A 25,575-nucleotide genomic window follows, 5' to 3' on the forward strand; every position below is an offset into this window, starting at 1 on the left:
CCCTTTTTTTTTTTAAATATATAAATACTGCAGCATCAGGTTGTTTTCTGCCTCCAAGGAAAAAAAAAATCTTCTTCATGACCTCTTTGACCTGTCGCGTTTGTTTCTGGTCTGCTTTGACTTTGCTCCAGGGACAGCATTCCATCTCGTGGGGGAGTTGTGCTGCTCATCTGGGATGACCCCTGTAGCCATACCATACCATATCACTGAACACCCAGCTGCAAGCTGCTGCAGTCCCCATTTTTCATCTTCATTTCACCTTTTCTCTTTGTAATTTCTATGTCCCTCTGTTGTTCACGGTCACCAGAGCAGACTTACTCGAGCTTATTGGTCAGCTCCCTCATACCTTTTTGCTGCTTGTCTACTTTAATGTCTATCATCCTTTTTGGTGCTCTTTGAGAACCTGTCCGAGGTTCCCTCTTGGCTGACCTTCTCAATCAACTCAACGTCATCTGCATTAACACTGGATCACCCATGTTCCTTTGAGACTCTACACACACTTATTACCATTTGGATCTCTCATTCTGCACTACCCAGTGTGCCTGTTGTCTCAAGTGGTCCCTTCTCTCTGACACATATGCGAGTGACAATTTCCTGTGCACTGTCCGTTTGCTGACTCCAACCCCATCTGTGTGTAAACCCAAATGGCAGCTTTTTAAAGTTGACTGGAGGGTTTACCCCTTCCTGCCGACCTTTGATGAACATCATTTCGCCAGTTGTGATTATTACATTACAAATGTTACCCTTACTGCTGTAGAACGCTCCGTACCTCACACTTCATCTTCATCGCACTGTGTCCCAGCACCTGGTGGAGTGAGGCATGCTGCATTGCAATTTGCCCATGGAGATGTACTCCCCCTGTTTTCAACCATCATCCTATGATGGCAAACTATATTCGTTATAAACACTGGCATCCACAGTGTCGTTCCATTCTTCGGGATAGAAAAGAAAAGGTAGCTGGATTTTATTTACTAGTTCTTTTAACAGTTTCGTTGCCTCTTCTGTCGTATGTGGCAACCTCCGTCATCTCTCTAGGACCAAGGTTCATTCCCAGATTTCTGGCCTGACCATAGTAGTCGATGTCATTGTAGACCCTATTGCTATCTCCAACACCTTGGGCCACTACGTTGCGGAGATTTTGAGTTCCATCAAGTATCAACCCCACCTTCCTCCTGGGAAATGAATGGAGGAGGCTCTAGTGATATCTTCCTCCTCTGAGTCTTGAATGCTTCAATGTTGCCTGTACTATGCGGGAGCCGGACTATACTCTCACTTCAGCCCAATCTTCTGTCCCAGGGCCGGATGTTGTTCACATTCAGAAGTTGCAGCACCTTTCATTCCGGCAAGCACTTTCTTCTTCATATGTGCAATCACATTTGGACAGATGGTATGTTTTCAAGACTCTGGCATGAAACAAGTCTCATACCTACGTCTAAGCTCTATAAGGACAAACACCTTTCTTAGAGCTACTGCCCCATTTCCGTTACCAGCTGTTTTTGCACGGTGATGCAACATGTGATTCATGGCTGGCTGATATCGTGGCAAGTCTTGCAGTCTACTAATCACTGTAGAGTGTAGATTTCAAGGATTCCATACTGCAGTTGACCATCTCATCACTTCATCAACCTGTGTTGTGAATGGTTTTCTGTGGAAATACAAGACTAAGGCCATATTTTTTGATTTGGAGAAAGCATAAGGTACCTCTTGGAAGACAGGTATCCTACATACTCTATACATTCGGGCGTCTCAGGCCACATGTCAGATTTCCTTCAGGAATTTTTAAAAGATGAGTTTTCAAGGTATGTGTGGGTTTGGCCTTGTCAGACATCTTTAGCCTGGAGAACAGGATGCCTCAAGGGTCAGTCCTGAGTGTTGTCCTCTTTGCTATTGCCATTATCCCAGTTATGGACTTTCTCTCATCAGGTATCTCCAGCTCCCTTTTCGTTGATGACTTTGCAACCTATTGCAGTTCCCCACAGACTTGTCCCCTTGAGCAGAGTCTTCAGTGATGTCTCAATCATCTTTACTTGTGGAGCAGCAACAGTGGCTTGCGTTTTTCTACTGACAAAACTTTTTGATTGAATTTTTGGTGGTGCAATGGGTTTCTTCCTCCATCTTTACATTTTGAACCTGTTGCTCTTCTGTTCACGAAAACTACGAAATTCCTGGGGCTCGTGCTTGATAGGAAACTTTCCTTGGTCATCCCATGTGTCTTACCTAGCTGTACACTGCACCTGGTTCCTCAGTGCCCTACATATCCTAAGCGGTACTTAGATCAGACCCCCCTCCTCCATTTGTACTGATCCCTTGTCTTTTCAAAACTAGACTAAGGGTGTTTTGTTTATTCATCTGCATGTCCATCCATCTTTTGCTGTCTTAACACTATCCACCATTGTGGAATGCATTTGGCCATTGGCACTGTTTACACTAGTGTGGTTGAGAATCTCTATTCAGAAGCTGCCGAAATACCACTGTCATACCAGCCTGATGTCCTCCTCAGTGAATGCACATGACACTAGTCTTCCATGTCTGGCCACCCATCCTATGCCCTCTTTTTCAATGATTCCCTTCACTGCCAGTAGGCTTGTGCCCTTTTTCTCTGTTACATCCCTGAGTATGCTTTCGGCTACTGCTCCAGCAGCTTAACTTCATGCTACCTGCCATGTTCCCAATGGCCGTGAACCCTTCACCACCTTTGGCTTCATATGTCAGCCTGTGCTCATCTTGAACTTCATTAGCTTTCGTGTAACCTGCATTGTTCTTATAAAACAAACTGTGGTACGACAGGTGTTTTGTCTTTAATTTTTACCAACCCAAACTTTTTCACCAATAGCCTATTTACTTTGTGTTAAGTATCTTCCATAGTGTATATTATTTAAAGGGTATGCATTAACTGACTAACTTCGAAATGTTAGTTTTAGTTATCTCTCAATTCCCTTCAGCATTTTATTGTGGCATTTGGTTCCCTGGGAGAAAATACTGTTGGCAGCTTTTTCTTCGATTTATTTGTGTTTTTCAAGTCAAGTCTATCGTTTATTCCATTATTGTGAAGAGAGCTTAGCGTTATTATTATTATTATTATTATTATTATTATTATTATTGTACCTGCTGCTGCTGCTGCTGCTGCTGCTGCTGCTACTGCTACTGCTACTGCGAATAAAGGGCTGGTGGATGTAGCTTGATGGTGCACTGAGAACTATCAACTCTTTAAATGCATTTTTACAGTGGGCCTAATTTGCGTAAGACAGTTGTGCTGTTTTGTAATGTGCAATTTGGCAGTGGTGAAGTCATCCTCAAATGGGATGTTTTTCTTATCTCAATTTACCTGCCATGTCTCACAGAGCATCTCCTTGACATGATTTATCACCACAGTGCTCTCCAGCAGAAGTTGTTGGCTGCATTGGATGCAAATCACTCAATTTTTTATGAAAATGGATGCACATAAAATTGCTGAGTTATCTCCGTTAGCAGTTGTTGAAGAGGGGCAGAGAAAATTGCGAAGAAGATACTGGACTCATTGATGGTTTGAACAGCAAATTTCTTGTTGAGAAACACTACATGTGCTGTAATTGACAATGACAAACAAAATGTACCACAAATCACTTTTGGCAACAATTATATCATAAAATGCAGTATTAATAGTAAATATAACATAATTCGATGGATATAAAATATACTCAACAAGCAGTGGCAGGAGAAAACTCGTACAAAAGGTATTAAAATTTGCAAGCTTTTGGAACCAGTAACTCATTCTTCTGGCACAAGTGTTGAACGGAAAGGAAGAGGGGTGAAGGAAAAGGACCGGTAAGGTTTAGGAAAATGGATGGAGTTGGGAAAAGTCGTCCGGAACCCTGGGTCAGGTGAGACTTAAGACGGGATGAGGAGGATGTTTTAATAGTAAAATACCTTATCGTCTGCCGCACCTCCACTCCCAATGTTCTTTCTCACTTGCTACTTTCCATGTTGTACACCAGCTGCATATTTAAAAAGTTCGTTTTAAATTCCTTTTGAAGTCAGCAGGTTTGGTCTGACGCATTTTTCTGTGATGATTCTTACTTTTGTTTTTATATAAGCACTGGTAGTCTATTAAGACACACATGTATTCCAGCCATGTTGTTCTCTTTGTACTACAAACTGCACTGAACTGCAAGGGAATCAGCCAGTGATGTAGATGGCAGTCTTGAATTTCGTTGGTCCATTTTCCCTGGCACATTCACAAAATCAAACTAACTCTTTCTTGGATGGAGAACACTCTCATTTATAGTAAAGAACATTTGGTGTTGCAGATCATACACACATTAAATTAAAAAGGACTCCCAGATTCTTTTAGAAAACATTAAAAAAAAGCAGGTAGCTGGGCATGAACCTGCCACCTGTAGCTTTATAGCGCATGACGCTATCAGTTACACTGTAACCTCAACGTGACAACAGCAGTTAAGTTATAGTATACAATGTGTACAAATGTCTAGAAGCTGTAACCAAATATTATTTTATTTGATATTTAACTATAACAGTTTATACAAAAAAGACACACGTTAAATAACCATCGTGGTGTAGCTTTGAAACAGTATACATTTGTAGTGCACAAGTTAGAGTATGAAAAGCATGAAGTGTGATAAGTCTGTAACTGCGTTTACAAGAGATCCTCAATATGTCGGTGCTTCGAAGTAGCTTATTTTCATAGCACATACACAACAATATAAAAACCACCCAGAGATCAACTCTGTGTCTACATCTGCATCTATACTATGCAAACCACTGTGAGGTGCATGACAAAGCATATGTCCCACTGTACCAGTTATTACGATTTCTTCTTGTTTCAATCACATATGGAGCATGGGAAGAACGATTGTTTGAATGTCTCTGTGCATGCAGTGATTAGAATAATCTTATCCAATAATTTCAACTGAAGTGATTTCACATAACAGACAGTAAAAACACACAGGCAGCACAGTAAAAGGAGACACCAGACTTTCACTAAAACAATTATAAGCCATTTCATTGGCTTCTGCCCCAGAACCAGAACTATTTAATGGGGCAGTTCGTTCTAGCTCAAGCATACTGACAACTGGGTTCTCAAATCCAGAGTACTTCACCTCCTCCAACCCAGACTGCAAGATACAGTGCATTAAAAGCCACCAATGAGAGACTTGGTTGGATCATTCAAAGTGAGAATTGTGAATGGACTGCAGAGGTAGTTGTGGTATATAGGCACATGATAAAAAATTCAGACTGTACTGTTCAAACCAAAATGCTTTGCTCAAAATTTTATCAAGTTGTAGAAGTGTCACAATTGTTAATTTGTTGTTTGTGTGCATGTATTTTACCAGTATCTGAGTAGCTGTAAAAAAATTTGGAGATTTTTAAAAAGTTTACGGCACATTCAAAAAGTAAAACAATATGTACATAAGCATTTCAATACATGATACTCTACAGCAGTTGAACGGCTTCAGATATTAGCTTTAGATGTTTTCTTATTTAGAGTATAATTTCATGTGCCGATGTTTGAAATTAGTTACAAAAATTATTGTAAGTCATCTGAGTATGTCTAGTTTGATCACCCATAAACACACACATTGTGGAGTCTAGTGACATTCATTAGTTGTGAAAGTTCTAGTTGTGAAAGTTCTCTCTGTCTGTCTGTCTGTCTCTCGCGTGCGTGGGTGGGTGTTTTTTTTTCCATTTTTAAAAAGCTTGTTTAATTTGAGAGGCAAAGAATTCATTATTAGTTTGGTGTCCCATTTTACTGTCATTTTTGTCTGATCAGTGATGTATAATAATGTAAGATTGAAATTAAATGCCACCAGTGTAATTAGGGTCTGTTCCATTATTGATAACTAAGAGTTGCCTGTTGACTCATACATGGTATCTGCTGAGAGGGAGACTTGCATTTAAGATATGTATTCTCGCATTTAAACTGAATTTGATGAAAAGCTTTGTTTTCCAGAACAACTTCGTTGCAAAGTAAGTAGACTGAGACCCATTGCACTCTTAAAATGTCTCTCTCATCATTGTTGTGAACGTATGCACTCCTGTAATCAATACACACAGATTAAACCAACTGACAGGGTGGTTCCTTTGGAACACACACAGTGAATCTATACATCTTGTAAATTAAAGAGCCCTACTACATTTTTCTGTCTATGTGAAGGTAATCTGAGGAATAACTGTCAGGATTTTGAAATGGGTTTCATTAATTGATAGATTGTTTCATGAGAAAGATTTGCGTATGTAATTTATTACTGTTGTATCAGAAAAGTCATCCGGTTGTAGATACTTCGTGCTATCCCTCTGAAGCCAGTGCGGAGTGCTACTTTCCTTTTGTGCCCTTGTCCAATCTGATGTGACCACTTTCTGATGGCCTCATCCTCAATGACAGGCCTATCTTTTTTCCTTGCACGTACTGGCATTGTAGCCACTTAAAGTCTACCATCAATCTGCCATAATTGATATTTACCACATAGAGAGAGATATTTGTTTCACGTGAATTACTCTTCTGTGAGTGAGTTCCTGTTAGTGCAGTAAATAAGACAAAGTTTCATAGTCCCTTACCCAATTCATTTGGCTCTTGACTCCTCAGGAATGGCAGAAGTACAGTACCTAGTGTGGATGGTGACGATGGAGACATGACAGAGACAGTGTTCTCATCAGAAGTGCGGCGTGTTCGACACAGTCCAGCTGAAGTAGTGGTCTTCGATGATATAGGTGAGAGCTGGCAAGAGCAAGTTGACAATACGGGTCCAACACTGCACTACTTCCAGGTTAGTCACTGACCGCTACAATTGAAGTCTTCTTATTCTGTTACTGCTGCAGTTCTCTTATTAAAGTTGAGGTAGTAAAAATTTTCTCTCGGTTACTTGCGTGATATATGTTGCGATGTGAAAGGGTTCATTTCAAAGTGTTCCATGTAATTTGTGTTTGAATGTAGTTACATCCTGAAGATTTTATATAACTGGGGAAAAAAACCAATGTAATGAAGTAATTCTTCACAGTACAAGTTCTAAATAAAACATCTGCAGTAAAATAGGATAAGCTAGCCATAATAATCTCTTTAAGCTTATTTTAAATTTTAGAATTGTTATTGTCGCATTTTTTTTTTTTTTCATAAGGTGTGAGATCAGATTTTTACAGCTGCTTTCAGCGAAGGAAGGAAGGAATTAGGTCCAGTGTCTTCAAACATGCCATTCAGAAACTGTTATCAGATAAAAGAGGGGCAGATATTAAATGACTCAAGATAAAATGTCTGGGTCAGAAATGATAAACAAAACAATCAGTTTTATGAATTGCTGGAAATTGTAATATATTGTGAAGATGTACAATACAAGTTGGGATGCACAACAGTGAGATGCAGAAAAGGTCCAAAACTTGCAGTAGAAACAATGCACTTCTAACTGGGAATTTTGGGTGCATCATACAATTTTACAAGGGGGCTGGTCCAAAGAAAAAGTGACATCTAAGTTTTGATCACATATATTATTTTACATTATATCAAGGCTTAATTACGATGAAAACAAAATATATTTACACTAAAAAAAGTAGAACTACATTCAAAAGAAACATAGGTGATGTTTATATGTGTTGTTAAATATTTTTTATGCCAGAAGCAGATTAGGTAGACAAAGGAAAGATACTTCTGATCCTGATCAAAGCTGTCCACATACGAACTGGATGTAAGCAGTTGACAACCTATGTTTTGAAAGACAATCTGTTGATATTCCAGTTTTGTCTCAGACAGTGGAAAGTCCAGGTTGGAATATCAACAAAGTTACAAAAACGATACATTAGCACTCATCATAAAGATGACACATTGAGTTGCAGACACAAATGAAATACTAGTGCTTACAGAGCTTTCAGCCAAAACCTCCTTCAGAAAGGAAACACTTACGCACTCACACAAGGAAGTGCACCTCGTGCTCATGAGACCACCACCTCTGGCCGCTTTGTCCAAAATGAAACTGTGTCAAATGGAAGCAGCAATCTGCAGTGGGGAGGGGAAGGAGGATAGCAGGATAAGAATGTGTGGAAAGAAGTGAGCAGTCCCTGGCAGTATGCAGGGACTAGACCTTGGTGGACAAGGCTTCCAGGTGAACTGTCAGGAGGATTGGGGAGGGGGAGTGGAAAAGGAGAGTAGCAGAGAAGGCGAAAAGGCCAGTGGGTGCATATTGGCAAAGAGCGGTGCACATTGAGGGTGGGGGATATGAATTGGGAGGAGGTAATGACAGGACAGAAAGAGTGAAAACTTTTGGGTGGAAGGAGTGGCCTGTAGATTGAGGCCAGGATAAATTCAGGATAGAAAATGTTTCGTAAGAAGGATAACTCCTATCTGCACAATTCAGAAAAGCCGGTGGTGGAGGGGAGAATCCAGATGGCACGGGTTGTGAAGTAGCTTCTTAAAGTTAAGCATGTTATGTTCTGCTGCATGTTGTGCCTCAGCATGATCCACTTTGCTCTTGGTCACAGTTTGGTGGTGGAAAGTTGTTGGTAGTCACACCAATATCACGAGCTGTGCAGTGATTGCAGCAGAGGTAGTATATGACATGACTGCTTTCACAGGTGGCCCGGCCTCTGATGATGGGACAGCATAAAACCATGACAGGACTGGAATAGCAAATGATGGGCGATTGAATAGGGTAGGTATTGCACCTGGATCTTCCACAGGGATGTGATTCCTGGGAGTGGCGTATAAAGGTGGACTATGATGATATACAAATAGGGTGGGTGATGGAACACCACTTTAGGAGGGGACGGAAATTCACCTGGAATTCAGTGACACCTGTGGTAGTGATCTAAGCCATCATGACAGCTGTGGACTTTGTGTACATTATCTTCCAGTAAGATGACTGACTGTGTCACAAGCCAAATTCTTTCTACAGTGGTTTGAGAAGCAAGATATTGAACTGATGCTGATTCTTGCTCACCAAAATTTGTCTGATCTGAACCAGATGGAGTGTAATTTAGAACTGTGTGGCCTATGCTTAGATGTTTTGTGATACATATATCTGAAAACCTACCAAGAACCTGTTGGATTCGTATCATACAGAATTGCTACTGTATTGGGTTCCAAATGGCTACGAAGCAGGTGGACGTGTTTGGCTCTTCTGTGTAGTTCGAAAATTTGTATGATAGGTAAGACGTAAGACTAATTGTGTACGTAGAGGAAAGTTTTCGTAAAATGCAGGCTACATTGCCAAAACAATGTGATCTGCCTTCACGATGTAGAAGCATTATGGCTTCTCTTCTCCACAGTTGCATGCTATGTGCTTAGGGTAGGTCCTTGTAGAATCTGAGCAGTCAGTCTATCTTGACCTCCAGTGATACTTCAGTGTCACATACCATTCACCTCACCTGATGCATTTTTATTAGGGAAGTCTTTACTACATTAAAGAACTTAAGCTCAGTATCTTTCTCAGTGTTTTGTAGAGTAATTTGAAGTAATATCACTTTTATGAACCATAAAGAAGGTCTTGTAATAATTAGTTACTACAAAATGAATTTGTCTTTCTTCAGAAAATTGTCAAGTAACTAACATTTATTTGTAGAGTCCGTCTCTGACGACAGGAGGGGAAGTAGATATTACAGAACGTGATGGAGGAAACAGGAGTCCTGTAGGTGCAAGAGTGATTGGTGGTCTGCCAATTGCCCAGTACGAGGGTTCTCCTCGGCGTTACGGCCCCAGGCAGTCGTCCGTGTCTCGCCATGGAACACATTCAGTCAGCTTGCCGAGTGCACAGAGCTTGCTCAATTCTCCCTCTGTGTATCCACCTAGGCCTGGCTTCCCACAGAGGATCCTCACATCACAGCAGCAACAGGCATCATCCCAACAGCCGCAGCAGCAACAGTCACCACAACAGCCGCAGCAAGATGAACAAGAGGTAAGATTGCGTCTATTGTTCAGCAGCATGATGCTGTTCATTTTCATAAAAAGGTGCTGTTATGGAACTTCCTAATTAAATACTCAATCAATTACCAGTGACATATGTAGGATTAACTGCTTCATAGATGTGGTGGGGAGGGCTGGTTGTAGCCAAGTTATATTTTTTTATGATTTATTTGTCAAATTTGGTTACAAGGGCACACTGTGTTAACTCGGTGCAAAAACTGATTGCAAATTGCTGTGTGTTTCCAGCTTCTAAGTGTTTCAGTAGTCTACTGGCTTTCCATTTGTTTGCAACTGAGATCACAGTATTCAGAGAATATAGATTACTAATACACACTTCTCTCCCCCATACCCCATGAACTACAGTATGTATTCTGCAGTTGATTTTATTCTGACTTTTTATTATTTGTTCCTCAGGAATGATAGAGCTCATGGGGTTGAATGAAATTAAAGATAGTTTTCTTATTGGCAAATTTCCATTATTCTTGGCTAACATCTTGTAGTTGAATTTCAGTGTCGCTCTTACAACCAGCCGTTAGTTCATAACTTATATGTTTAGTCATGTACAGATCATTTTACTGTAATATAAATATGCCTGAATTATACTAATAAAACACAATTAAGAGATAACTAATGAGCAGGCATATAATTACCTACTGATCTGTTTAATTCCAAGCCTTATGTACATTATTTATTCACATTCAATATTTATTCACATCCCATCGTGAATCACTGCACACATTGCACTTGCTGCTCACAGTACACATCAAGTCGGGATATACTCAGGTAGCTGAATTAGAATTCTTAATTCCGCGCGTGTGCGTGTGCGTGTGCGTGTGCGTGTGCGTGTGCGTGTGCGTGTGCGTGTGCGTGTGCGTGTGCGTGTGCGTGTGCGTGTGCGTGTGCGTGTGTGTGTGTGTGTGTGTGTGCATATATTGCTGACAAAGGCCTTAATGGCTGAAAGCTGTAATTGTGTAAATCATTTTGTTCTGCCTATCGTGACTCAGTGTCTGCGCTGTATGGTGAGTAGCAACTTTCCTTCTCTAATATTTTTACATCCCATCCTGGCTTTTCCATTGATTAATTCTTGAAACAGGTTTTGTATTGAGCCCTATTATTGTTAATTATTATTCATATGTCCATTTTCTTTCAGTTTGAATATATTGTGCTTGCTTTCCTTAAGAATTTGATCCAAAAGATAAGAAGTAACCTTTGTGATGCATTTATGATTTAGGATACATTTCTGATTGATGACTAATTGAACATGTTGCTTTTATAAGCCTGTTTGGTGACATTGGTACACATAATTATGAAAAGTTCAGTTATATGTTTTGCACATTGTGATCTTAAAGGCTTTACTGGATTCTAAAGACAAAATTCTCAGAGTATTTCCATCAGCTTCTTCTAGATGCATACCATGCTTACAGACTGAGTAGGAAAGCTGAGAAATAGTGAGATGTCAGAAGTGTTCAACACAGTGCTTGGTGAGATGGGTGATACTGCAGTATAGGCATGGCTGTGAAGTATCACACATAGCAGTCAAAGGGCAAAGGGTTAAGAATCAATTTTTCCTCAAATGAACTGTAGAAATACTAGCATAATGTTAGTAGCGCTTCAAAAACTGTACTTGAATACTTACAAAACTTTATGGTTCGCTCTCTCTCTCTCTCTCTCTCTCTCTCTCTCTCTCTCTTTCTTTTTCCTCCTCCCCCTCCCCTCCCCACACACACACCCCTTCTCTCACCTTTCCCCCCTCTCCCCTCCCTTGCCTGTCTGCTACCCCTCGATTCCTCTCCTGTGTTTTTGCCAAGTTATGTAGAAATGCATTTCACAAATCTGATCAGTAACAGTTTGCAATTGTATAGTCTGCTGAACCAGTATTTGCGAAAATAAAAATATTGTATTCAATAAGTGGATAAGCAAGGCACTTATGCAAAGTTTCTGCTGAATATATAGTAATTTTTCCTCTTTGATTTTCAGACAGAAACTGGCAGTAGTGGAGGAGATGGTACAGGGACAGGAGCCTTCGACTACTTGTACGAGTTTTCTGAAACGCGGAAAGTACTGGAGGAGTTCTTTAAGTGTCCACCAGAAAATTCTGTGAATCACACACAACAGCAACAGCAGCAGCAGCAGGCTGCATCAGACAGTTTCAGAGAGCTGGAGTACGAGTTGAGACGGCAGGCGGCAGGCAGCGCTTATGTAGGGCAGAGATTGGCCAAGGAGAGGCCCGACCAAGAGGACAGCCCACGCAGACCGATGGGTGGCGGCAGTGGCGGTGGCCTCCTCGTAAGCTGATAGATTGCATGTATAGTGGGATAACTGGCAGGGGAGTTGCAGAACTTAGGCTCATCGAAGTTACGTAGCAACTTATATTATGCTTGCAGTGGAAACTTGTGGGTTGTAGTGCTTTTAATTAGTGAGACACTTGTGATTTTATGTAAATACATGATTATGATTTAATTTTCTTACAGGAAGATTATGCGTGTTATGCAGAGTGGCGTGCTGCAATTACTGTGCCAACTAGTGTGAAAAATTGTACATATTTTTGGCACATTTCAGTGTCTTCGAAACACTTTTTTTCGTGTTATATTCCAATTTCCAAATTTTTCTGACACAGGGTGGCAGTATCCCCATTTTCTGCTGAACCAATGGAAGAAGTAAATTACTCTTGAAACTATAGATAATCTTTCATATACATATACATAATGAGGCATGTGTTTTAAATTTTTAAAAACAATTTTATGATTACATGAAGGCCTTCACATCAGTCTGCTGACCAATTTCTGAACTCTATACTCATAAAAAATTTGCCACCTGATTTGCCAACTGCTGCTAGATGACTTTTTTTACACCATCATTGTCATAGCACGGTCCACCAAAATATTTTTTCAAGCACAGGTAGTCACTTGTTCTAACATCTGTTTTCTCAAGTGATTGGGTGTCAGCTTTTTACACCAGTTCTTCAGTGGTGAAAGTTGGTAGCCCATTTCGTACTTTATTATTAAACATTAGTATCACAATGATTTAATGCTGTAGCCACTTTTCTTACCATTTCATTGCTCATATTATTTTCTCCATAAACTTAATTAATTTGCAGATGAATTTTGACTGCTGTCATGCCTTCTGCACACGGAGAATGAATCATCACCACCTTTTTGACATTTAGTGGAATTTTCAAATTAACTGACACGATTAAATAAGCACAAACAAATGTAAACAGGGTTCAGTTCTTCTCGACAATCGTGTCTGTGAGTAGCCAATAGATGCAGATTCTCAGCGGAGACGGCAGACAGTGAGACTGCAGTGGCAATATTTAAAAACTTTATTTACTTAAAAAAAAATACACCTTGTCTATAATTTGAGCAAAATGAAAATACACCTATTTTCAGGTCAAGAAAAAGAAATCTTCAAGCACCAACATTGTCAGTGACTATATTGAAGTTATTAATGACATTCAAAATCCAAACAAATAAGGCCCAAGCATTTTAATTAACTATGTTCGTGGCATTGTGGTTAGCATCATTGGTTGATATGCCGTGGGTTGCCAGTTGAGACCCAACCTCCAGAAATTGTTATTTAGTATTTATAGTTTCTGGAACATTCTTGAAGTGTCTCAGGTTTATAACATTTGTATATTCGGGAACATTCTGTGTTTGCATAGATAGCTGCCCACTCTGGCCAGGAGTTCAGTTCTGTTCTGATTGTAGGTTGGTGTAATTAATAAAGTTGCTTTATTGTGAATGATATACTTCACTGATGACTCTGCCTTCAGATTTGGTCTTGATTGTGTTTTTGACATGACATTGTTTGGTGGAGATGCCAGATACTTCAGAACATCTGCATCATGTTGCTTTCAATTAGCCAACAAAAAAAGTTGTTGCCTGTGTGGACAGGAAGTGGAGTAAAAGCAATATGTCAGTCCTAAGATCCGTATATTCAGGAGACAGATGTATTTGAAAACATCAGTAAGTCAGCTGCGTATCAGGTATGCATCAATGTTTTCTCGAGACATTGGTCAGGACCCTACGAAATGGCTGGAAGAAGTCTGCCACTTTGCCAATAGAACTGGAATGACAAGGTGTGTTTGGCAAATGTGTAAAAGTTCATTAGCTGGGATAAATTCCAGACCCATCTGAAGAAAATGTTCAGCAACATTCAGTACCAAATCCACCTGGTGGAAGAACAGTTGAAAAACAGGGTCCAAAGTCACAGGGAAATGACATGGTCATACATATAGAATGTTTTTGTACTATGTCACATTGTATCAAATTGTAAATATGAACATGACAGAAATCAGCAAAATCTCATACTTAATGAAAGGAGTCTCAGAAGACATGAACCAAAGTCTTCTGGTAAAGGATGTTGCATTGGCAGAGGAATTTATCAAGCGGTACCAGCAAATCAAGGGAATGCAACAGAGACGAGTTGAATGAAAGACATGTGACAAATAGCCACAATGAACTTGCCTCTCTCACATGCCAAATAGAGGAAAGAGATACAACAGTATGTGGCAGCAAATAATGTTGAAGTCAGTACACTACTAATAGCAACCATAAATGTTGACCCCATATGTCAGAAGGTGGTAGAGAAGTCAAAGGTTAGGTGTATTGATCATTGGGACCAATCTTCTCGGACATGCCATGAAGAATGGACTCAATCAGCTCGAACTTATGATGCAACTGTCAAATGAAAACCCAGCATCTGACCAATGCAGGTACAGTCAACTCCTATGCCAAGTAAAATGCCCCATAGAAAAACAGACATTTAACCCTGTGCACTCTGTAAGGCAGACACAAGGCGGCTCTGCACACTCTTATTTAAATTGCCGCTGTCTGGGCAATGACCACACCACAGAGAATTGCATGGGGTCTTTGTGAAAATAATGAGGCCGCTGACCAACAGGTAGGATATACATTAAAACAAAAAGTGCGCTTTCATTTAAATGCATTTCAAAACATTACGGTACAAAACTTTTCAATTTATGATATTTTTTGAAAAACTCATTAGGGTGGAGAGCTGGGTTTTGTGTGCATGTTTTGTATTAATAGACAGTTTCACGCCTGCCACCTTTCTTTTTTCCTCTCTGAACACGCAGCACAGTCCTTATGTTTGTTCCCACGAAGCTTGTTGATAATGTGCAACTGTCCATTCAAGTGTTCCTTGTCATCAGAAGTTGAATGGCGTCCTCTTTTCTGCCCTAGATTTCTTTCTTCACCAAGTATGTCTCTTATAACACTTTTACGAAATAGTTTGTGAGACAGGTTTTCAAGTTGTTTTTCTCAGTGATTCTTGTGTAGCAAATGGCTGTTTATGAGTCCTACCTCCAACAACCAGAAGTACAGTTGTTGCCACCACTTTTCGTTAGAAAACCATAACTCGAAATAAAATGATTAGATCAAACAACTACACCCATCTTTGAAGTATAATCAATAATCACATTTGGATCATTATTTCTTCCCTTCCCCTTCTGTTTCGCCTTTCTACAAGTGACATTGAATTATTTGCTTTTGTAGAAAGCATAAGAACAATTTATCTTGCCATGCCAGAACCATAATTTTATTATTTGAGAGGCATTTTATTTCCTGTTTATTCAGACGCAGAACTCCGTTCTTGGTTGCAACTGAAAAGTATTTGCAATTGGCCTGGATTGTTCCTGTGACACACATTCTGTTTAAACGGCTCATCAGCTATGTAAAAGTGGTCACTGTACAAATGATACCCTGATTGCCCTGTAGCCTTTCTGATATTAGCCAGCAATTGAAGAGCTACTCTCTCCTAAGAATTCAAGTCTGGACAAATCAGTGACTGTTGTTATAGTGCCAAAATAGGTTATAAAACTGCAAATACAACTGTTTGATGAATCCAAAATCACATAAACTGTGAGTCCCCATTTTGTTGGTTTTTGAGAAATATACATTTTGAATAACGTGGCCATTGAATGAATGATACTGTAGATTGATTAGCGGCTAAATACCTATATGGTCAATCACGTACGTACACTTTTATAATGCTGCATTCAGTAGCACAACATGAAAGCAGTTCGTTTCTTCCTTGGCAAAATTTCTCCAGTCCCACCACGCAGAATGTTGTAGAAGTGTGTCACTTTATGTATTTTTGCTGTAGCATCCCTGTTCGTTTGGTATGCTATTTGTTGAAATTAAAAATTAACTGGAAAAAACCAACTGATGATGATGGAACATTACCAGTTTGTGGTAAAACCACACTTTGAATCGTCAAAGGGAAAATATGTAAAGTCAGTCATTTTCTCTCCACATTTGCCACAAATCTTCTGCTGAATCACTAGAAAAAGGCACATTTTTCGTCGTCCTCTTCACTAGAATTGTTTAGAAATGAACCAGTTTCATCAAAATCACTCTCACTATCATTGTCACTTAGAGATTCCTCTAAAAACTGTAAAATATCTTCCTCAGAAAAAACTGAACATGAGGAATTAGCCACTATGCACACAAACTTAAACGTAATAATTCCAAAAGTCCTTTCGGCACAACTACAACAGTTTGAGACTGAGTTAACACAGGTTCCCCTAGAGGCAGCACTAAGCACCATTGATGTGTAGTACTGTCAGAATTGAGAACTGAGCATGTGAGAGCCGCAAAAAGATAGTGTCAAATGAGGCTCAAAATAGGAACAGAAAACAAAATTCACAATCTCGAGTGCCACTTGATGTTGGAGTGGAAAGGGTTAGAGGACAGAGAACAACGCAGTGACATGTTTTCACTCTGGTTGCTACTGCATAGAGAGAAGGCAAGTATTCGGCAACCATTATATTGCTAGATGCGCCCATCACTGTACCCCTGGATGAGGTCGCTGGAGGTCACTCTCCAGCATGCTGCATCCATTACAGGTTGCCGTACGAAGGTACTTGCTGCTTATCTAGGCTCCAAATTCAGGAAAGCTAAGTCAGGTGACCATCTATGGAGGTGAGGCAACCATGGATGAAAATGGTCAATGGACAACAGTCACCAACATGTCTGAAATCTCATTGACATTGTCATCAATGGCTAACCTATCCAGGCACTAGTTGATTCAGGAGCTTATTTTTTTCTTATGTCGAATGCTTATTGTTGTCTGGTAAAGATGATTGTTCCGTGATACAAAAGCTATTGTGCTGAAGGAAACAAGGGGGATGTACATCCAGCTGACAGGAAGATGTGTCGCAAAAGCAACTATCAGTGACAGAATGCAGCCTTTAGAATCTGTCATGTTAGCAGAATGCAGTCATATTGTTATTCTCGGATGGAACTGCTTGCAAGCACCACAGGCAGTTGTAGACTGTGGAAGATTGGATGCCCAGTTAAACTTTGAAGCTTGCCTGTTTGCAAGAAGCTACTCAGGTTCTCAAACTGCCATGCAGTTCTTATACAAAAGTCTGGCCAGAAACAATACAGAGGTTTTCACCAAACCTTAAAGAATTATATTTCACTGGGTGGCAAGTGCTATTCCAGTGCAACTGCCACACATTAATTACATACTGAGCATCACTCACTAATACTAACACTGTATGTTACTCCCTTAATCTCTCTCTAGCAATCATCGTCAGTTCTTTTGAGCAACAGATACTCTCCCCTCTTGCTTTGTTTCATGGTTGTATATATAATCTAAGTTGGATATAGGTTCAATGAATTTAAACTTTTTGTCTAGAGTTGTCACTGTCATTGTGACTTATTTCCTGGAAACCATGCAACAATCCGTACAGTGGGTGAACCAGCTGTAAAGAAGGTGAAGATGGTCCTGCTGTATAGATGATCCCATCATCTGGATAAGTTATGGCAATGATTATTTGGTATGTGAAGGGTATCATTAACAGACTTCTTGGAGAAAGGAATGTTGAATACTGTACAATACCCCAATGAGAAATTAGATTGATTAGAGTGGAAATGGGAGGAAATGTAGCCCCATTTGGTGAAGAACAATGTGCTTCATTGCCACAACATTGTGGCAACTCATTCATCTGGAGTTGCCACATCAAAACTGCATAAATTGTGTTATGCATTGGTGTTGTACCACTGTTTCAAGTGACTTTGCACTTTCTTACTTCTTGTTCCCAAATGCAAAGAAATGGCTTATAGACTAAAGATTCTGCTTCAGTGAGGTCTTTGTCAAGACTGGAGAATCTTAAAAATGTAGGAAAAGACAGATTACTACTTATAGTAAAGAGGACACATCAAGTTACAGACAGGCATGATTAAAAGGCACTCACATGTAGCTTTCAGCCACAGCCTTCGTCAGGAGAGACAAACACACACACACACACACACACACAAACACACACACACACACACACACACACACACACACACACACACAGGTACACACACAACTGCCAACTGTAGCATTTTGGGCATTCCGCTGTGTCTGAAAGCTATATGTGAGTCTCTCATAATTGTGCCAGTCTGCAACTTGACGTGTCCTTTTTACAGTAGGTAGCAATCCATCCTTTCCTACATTGTTTATATTCCTACCTGGAGTTTTCATTGTTTGACAGGAGAATTTTATTGAGCCTGACACTTTGTATATTTAGAGAAGTTAAAAAAGAAGCCAGGAGATCAGGAAAAATGTAATTATTAAAAGGAAACTACTATGCAAAAAATGTGTTTGTCCCACCTAACACAAGTAATCACTGAACTGCCCTTCCAGTATTACAATAATTTATTACTCTCTGCAAAAATACTTCTGTGCACATAAAAGTCGATGCATAAGCTGTATGCTTCTGAGAAAGTTTTGCTATATAATTAGCTTTGTAATATGTTTGAAAGTATCTCACTGAATATTTATTTCTCCAAGTATCGGTAATTGATATAATTTCAGAAAATTCTCTCCAATATGAAGTATAGCAATTTAAAAACAAAACTGTCTTCATTCTGCAGGGCAGTCAGGCAGATCTTTCTGCAGCGGGTTCGGGTTCAACTGAAGACCTCGGAGACACAGAGGTTGGACTGCAGGTTGGCCACAGCCGGAACTTCACTCTTTCTCCAGAGACTACAGATTGTGATTCGAACTGTGGTGATCTCGACAGTGAACTATCACTTACTCCAGCACCAGAAACCATTGTAGGACAAGGATTGGACAGCAGTGGAGAAGGACCATGTTCCAGTATCCCTCTTCCGAGGCCTGCAATGCCTGTATTAGAGGATGGGCTGTCATCTGGTCATGCCTCTGACGCTGACAGCGGTACTGGTCCAGGTGGAAGGCATGGGCCATCGCCGTCACCATCTGGAAGGTTGCTACCAGGTCTGTAACCAACGCAGAAAAGCTTACGGTGGTCTAAACGTCCATGTCAACACCTGTGTTCCCTATTGCTGGTTGTTGGTTACTGATTTGGATGTTAATACCCATTAGATTACATGATATTTCTTATTAGTGTGTGTCAACAATCCACTGATCATCTGAGAGAGAAAATAGTGAAACAGACCTAGAACATTAATCTTTCAGAATGTCACAGCACATATTATGCGGCTCTCTTTTTCTAAATACAGATGTTTAATACCAACAGTACATAGTCATTCTATCACATTTCATTCCTGGGATGAACAGCTAGTTTTTTGCAGCCAATGTTTTTGAACATACTAAGCAGATACCTAGTTTGAAAGGAATTATACTCATTGTTACATGTACCACTGCTCCCTATATAAGTGAGAAAATAGGTCCTCCGCTCTTGTTCATGGAACTTGAGGATATTGACTTGTTCAGCACCTGGACTTAAGATTGTTGCAGTTGTAAGGAAACTTGAAACAAGATTTAGTAGAAAATCCATAAGTGCTGACATTTATTCGTTGTAGATGACTCCTAATATGTTACTAAATCGTAACTCTCCAGAGCTGTTTTGACTCGTCTGAATTATTTGAACTATTGTGCATTTACGAAATTACTTAATCCTTAATGTTTAAGTTGCTGTATTCAGTTTCTTTGATCGGTTATTGTTTTGAACATTCCATAAAAAACTTCTGTTGTGAGTCATATGAACCATCTAAATCTTCCACTACTGACAACGGAATGTGCAAGAACTGAGAGAAATATCACAAAATGACCTAAGTGACAACCAGCTGAAAAATCCAAAATGCACAAGCTTGACATATTTAATGTACAGTCAGTGTTCCTGACACCTGTACTGCAATGTGTTAAAAGTTCCATTATTAATGAAAAGAGGATCTGAGGAAAATTCACAAAGTAAAAACTGTTTAACTTTAATAAATTCAAGAAACATAATTTAGTAATAAAAATGTGTCACTTACAAAATAGAAGGCTAATTTGTTTCTCTAAGTAATAATCTCCTTTGTTCAACCATTTTCCTTATGTGTCCGTGACGTTTAATATTTCTGTGTAGTAGTTGACTGCTGCCATTGTGTTAAGTCAGTTGTTCACTGTTCTTCTCAGCATTGTTCCAAAATGTTTTCCACCAAGGGCCTCCTCAAGCATAATGAAAAGATGAAAATTGCTTGGAGAAAAGTCTGAATTGTTGGTGGGTGATCAGTATTTTCCATTCCAAATTGAGCCAGCAATTGTCTGGTTTCAATAGCAGTATGAGGTTGGGCATTATTGCGAAGAAAGAAAGAATTCTGAAAGAAATAATATTATGAAAGGGAAAGTTGTACTCGCCATATAGCGGAGATGCTGTGTTGCAGGTAGGCACAACAGACTGTCACAAATAAAACTTTTGGCCATTGAGGCCTTCGACAACAATAGATGTGTGGGCACACACACACACACACACACACACACACACACACACATTATTGCTTGCTGTAGTTTTCTGAGGGTATCACAATATTGATCTTCCTTGATTGTAGTGCTATTTGGCATGAAAACCACCAAAAGAACACCATTTCAGACCAAAAAATAAAAAATAAAATCGCTTTGAGTTTCTGTCTAAGCAGTCCTCTTCTCTCGTTAAGTTATCACTGTGTTTTGCGTGATGAATGATGATGCCACTCAGTGATCGACTCTTGGTCTTGCCCAGGAACCCATCTTGCTCAAATTTTGCTAAATGTTCACACACTATTTCATCTAGAGAAGAAAGATAACTATTTCAGGAAGAATGGTGTACCTCTTTCAGGATTGTGCATATGTCTTGGACTGTTTTGTTCTTCACTTGTATTTTCAAATCTCCTGTGATGAATGGTGACATTGAAGTCGAGTTCAGTCACACTCATTTGTTCATCCATTGTTGATCATTAAACATCACTTTATCACATTACTTTTGTTAGTAACTGTATTACGAGTAAATGGTAATTTTCTGCAAGTTTCAGCTTCTGAACATTGATAAATTGAAATTGTCCCACCTCTGACCTCACAGTAGTTGCAGCTGTGTATCGGACAGTTCATTTTAAACATGATAACGTTGGAACCTGAAGAAGTGAATTAAAATTTGTGCTGTTGCCGGAACTCAAACCCGGGTCTTCTTGCTTACTAGGCAGATATGCTGATCATTACACCACCACAGCATTATGATCAACATAGCTGCATGAACTACCCACTTGTTTCAACTGACTCCTACAGCAGTGAGACAAGAAGTCGAGGAAGCCTTTTGGCTTCAGGTAAAAGCCTGATATTGAACTGTGCAGTGGGAATATGCTCTAGATGATTACTTTCTGGATTACGCTTGTAGATTTGTCTTACGAATATCCTCTAATTATGTGACTGTATGGGATGTAAGCACTCAAATGATACGATGGTTACAGACATGGCCATGTACTTTCACTTTCCAGTGTTAACATCATTTTGTTTCATCCAGTTTAAAACCAGCTCAAATAGCTGGCAAACACATTAACTTAATTAATCAGTTAAATTAATTTAATTAATTAATATAATAGAGGGAAACATTCCACGTGGGAAAAATATATCTAAAACCAGAGATGATGTGACTTACCAAACGAAAGCGCTGGCAGGTCGATAGACACACAAACATACACACAAAATTCAAGCTTTCGCAACAAACTGTTGCCTCATCAGGAAAGAGGGAAGGAGAGGGAAAGACAAAAGGATGTGGGTTTTAAGGGAGAGGGTAAGGAGTCATTCCAATCCCGGGAGCAGAAAGACTTACCTTAGGGGGAAAAAAAGGACGGGTATACACGCACGCACGCACGCACGCACACGCACACACACACACACACACACACACACACACACACACACACATATACCGATATATGTATATGTAAGACTTACCTTAGGGGGAAAAAAGGACGCACGCACACACACACACACACACGCGCACACACACACGCACACACACGCACACACACACACACACACACACACACACACACACATCCATCCACACATATACTGATATATGTATGTATGTGTGTGTGTGTGTGTGTGTGTGTGTGTGTGTACATTATTGCTTGCTGTAGTTTTCTGAGGGTATCACAATATTGATCTTCCTTGATTGTAGTGCTATTGGGCATGAAAACCACCAAAAGAACACCATTTTATATGTGTGTACCCGAGTGTATACCCGTCCTTTTTTTCCCCCTAAGGTAAGTCTTTCCGCTCCTGGGATTGGAATGACTCCTTACCCTCTCCCTTAAAACCCACATCCTTTCGTCTTTCCCTCTCCTTCCCTCTTTCCTGATGAGGCAACAGTTTGTTGCGAAAGCTTGAATTTTGTGTGTATATTTGTGTTTGTTTGTGTGTCTGTCGACCTGCCAGCGCTTTCGTTTGGTAAGTCACATCATCTTTGATTTTAGATATAATTTGATTAATTAAATTAACTTAATTAATTATCTCTATTTTTGCAGATGACTAGAATTGTCAGATACTACATGAACTTAAAGGGGTTTATGTGATACTGTTGTGGCAGGTTCTGCTGTGGCTACTGCTGTTACCTCACCACAGATGCAGGCTACACCTCCACCACCTGCACCTCAGCCACACCGCTCAATTGCAGTTCCGGGGGACGTTACATCTGCGTCAACGAGCACTGGCTCTGCATCTGGTAGCTCTGGTGGGTCGGCCACTTCTGCATCGTCAGTAGAAGCGGCAATCAGGGATATCAGGCTCGCCTTGCAGCGCACTAAAACGTTGACACCACCTGATCCTGTACCTGACGGACCCGATAGATCGCCTAGTCCTGTCTGGGTGCCACGGTCTCGGTCAGTACTGTCAATAGTTTCTTAATTTGTTAAGTTTTGTTGCATTTATTGTCACTGTCAGTTATTTAACTACAGATAATATATGAGAAATTACTGCACACAGCCATGTCTAATAGCTCAAGTATATTTGTAAATGTAGGATACAAACACAGTGTTCTAAGACCTCACATAATAATGTAAACATAAATTTAACAAAGAATGTGTTTCTGATACTGGAGAAAACTACTACAGAGAAAGTGTTCGATAATATATGAAACTGTAGAATAAATAAATAACAACAGAAGTTAGAAGTTGCTAAGAATTGTTACCGTAATAGCTGTATATAAAATGAACTATAATAATGTAAATGTAGGAAAACAAATAAACATTGTTGACATCTGTAGAATGAAATAAAGTAACAGATGCATACTCTGTTGCAGAGTGAAAGAATTAATTCTGAATATATTTACACACATCAATTTACAATGTTAGTGGTGCAATTCCATCCAGTTCTCCATCACTGCATTTCAAATCGGTGTCAGAACAGGTGCCATCAGTGTCATCATCAATAGAAATCATTAACATTCATATTCATTTATAATTATGTCTATAATATATGCTTCTCTAATAAACCCACCAATGTAGTCTTAATTTCTTTCTTTCTTTAATGAGGTGATGTCTGCATAGCAAGTCCTTCACATAATAGTGTTTCCATGTGTGTTACGGCAAAACAAAAAAAGCAAAAATTAATTCAAATGTAAATTTTAAAGTTACTCCAAACCAGTTCAGTTCTACAGTTACATGCTGCAAACCACTGTGTGGTGCATTGCGAAGGGTACTTCCCATTACACCAATTATTAGGATTTCTTGCTCTTCCATTCATGTATGGAGCACAGGAAGCATAATAGTTTGAATGCTACTGTTTTGCAGTAATTATTCTAATCTTGTCCTCAATATACCTATGTGAGTGATACATTAGGGGTTGTAGTATATTCCTAAAAGCCGGTTCTTGAAACTTTGTGAATAGACTTCCTCGTGGTAGTTTGTCTGTCTTCAAGAATCCTCCAGTTCAGTTCTTTAGGTATCTCTGTGACACTCTCACATGGATTAAAGAAACCTGTGACCATTCGTGCTGCCCTTCTGTGTAAACACTAAATATCCTGTGTTATTCCTATCTGGTGCGGGTCCCACACACTTGAGCAGTATTCTAGAACCAGTCCCACGAGTGATTTGAAAGCAATCTCCTTTGTCAACTGATTGCACTTTCCCAGTATTCTACAAATAAACCAAGGTCTACCACCTGCTTTACCCACAATTGAACCTATTAGATCATTCCATTTCATGTCCCTAAAAAGTGTTGCACCCAGGTATTAGTATGAGTTGGCCGATTCCAACAGTGCCTCATTGGTATTATAGTCATAGGATCCTTAATTCGAGCAGTTAGTTAATGAGCCCACACAAATAATCCTGAGTTAATAACGAACCTCAAAACGGATACAGGGGTCAGTGAACACAGGGTTGTCGTAGCGACAAAGACTCCAAAAATAAACGGAAAATATACCTATTCAAAAAAGGAGATAAAAATTCACTTGGCACCTTCCTGAGAGACAATCTCCACTCCTTCCAAATTAATAATATAAGTGTAGACCGCATGTGGCTGGAATTCAAAGAAATAGTATCGGCAGCAATTGAGAGATTTATACCAAATGGCAATCGTTTATAGAAGCTCGAAATTTAATGCGGACTTCAATGCAAGATGCTTGTAACAGTTTCTAGAATGAAACTTTGTCTCGAAACCTGGCAGAAAATCCAAAGAGATTCTGGTCGTATGTGAAGTATGTTAGTGGCAAGAAACAATCAGTGCCTTCTCTGCATGATAGCAATGGAGATACTATCGGTGGCAGTGTTGCCAAAGCAGAGTTACTAAACACAGCCTTCTGAAATGCCTTCACAAAAGACGACTAAGTAAATACTCCAGAACTCAAATCGAGAACAGCTGCCAACATGAGTAATGTAGAAGTAAATGTCCTCGGAGTAGCAAAGCAACTTAAATCACTTAATAAAAGCAAGTCTCCTGGCCCAGACTGTATACCAATTAGGTTCCTTTTGGAGTATGCTGATGCATTAGCTCCATACTTAACAATCATATACAACCATTTGCTCGACGAAAGATCCATACCCGAAGACTTGAAAGTTGCACAGGTCACACCAATATTCGAGAAAGGTAGTAGGAGTAATCCACTAAATTACAGGCCCATATCGTTAACGTCGATGTGCAGCAGGATTTTGAAATATATATTGTGTTCAAACATTATGAATTACCTCGAAGAAAACTGTCTATTGACACACAGTCGACATGGGTTTAGAAAACATCGTTCCTGTGAAACACAACTATCTCTTTATTCACATGAAATGTTGAGTGCTATTGACAAGTGATTTCAGGTCGATTCCATATTTCTGGATTTCCGGAAGGCTTTTGACACGGTACCACACAAGCAGCTCGTAGTGAAGTTGCGTGCTTATGGAATATCATGTTAGTTATGTGACTGGATTTGTGATTTCCTGTCAGAGGGGTCACAGTTCGTAGTAATTGATGGAAAG

The 25,575-nt window shown here is 39.7% G+C and overlaps 1 protein-coding gene across 8 annotated transcripts in view; it reads left to right on the top strand.

The window, feature by feature from the left end:
- Positions 1-25,575, top strand: part of LOC126262221 (uncharacterized) — a 499,774-nt gene that overhangs the window by 265,022 nt on the left and 209,177 nt on the right. For all 8 annotated transcript variants that reach the window (XM_049958664.1, XM_049958660.1, XM_049958662.1 and 5 more), the window contains 5 exons: positions 6,581-6,761; positions 9,540-9,872; positions 11,858-12,166; positions 18,769-19,132; positions 22,704-22,995. In XM_049958664.1, coding sequence (XP_049814621.1) covers positions 6,581-6,761; positions 9,540-9,872; positions 11,858-12,166; positions 18,769-19,132; positions 22,704-22,995 — 1,479 coding nt within the window. The remainder of the gene's footprint in view (positions 1-6,580; positions 6,762-9,539; positions 9,873-11,857; positions 12,167-18,768; positions 19,133-22,703; positions 22,996-25,575) is intronic.

The sequence above is a fragment of the Schistocerca nitens genome, chromosome 6 (genome assembly GCF_023898315.1).
Source record: "Schistocerca nitens isolate TAMUIC-IGC-003100 chromosome 6, iqSchNite1.1, whole genome shotgun sequence".
NCBI lineage: Eukaryota > Metazoa > Arthropoda > Insecta > Orthoptera > Acrididae > Schistocerca > Schistocerca nitens.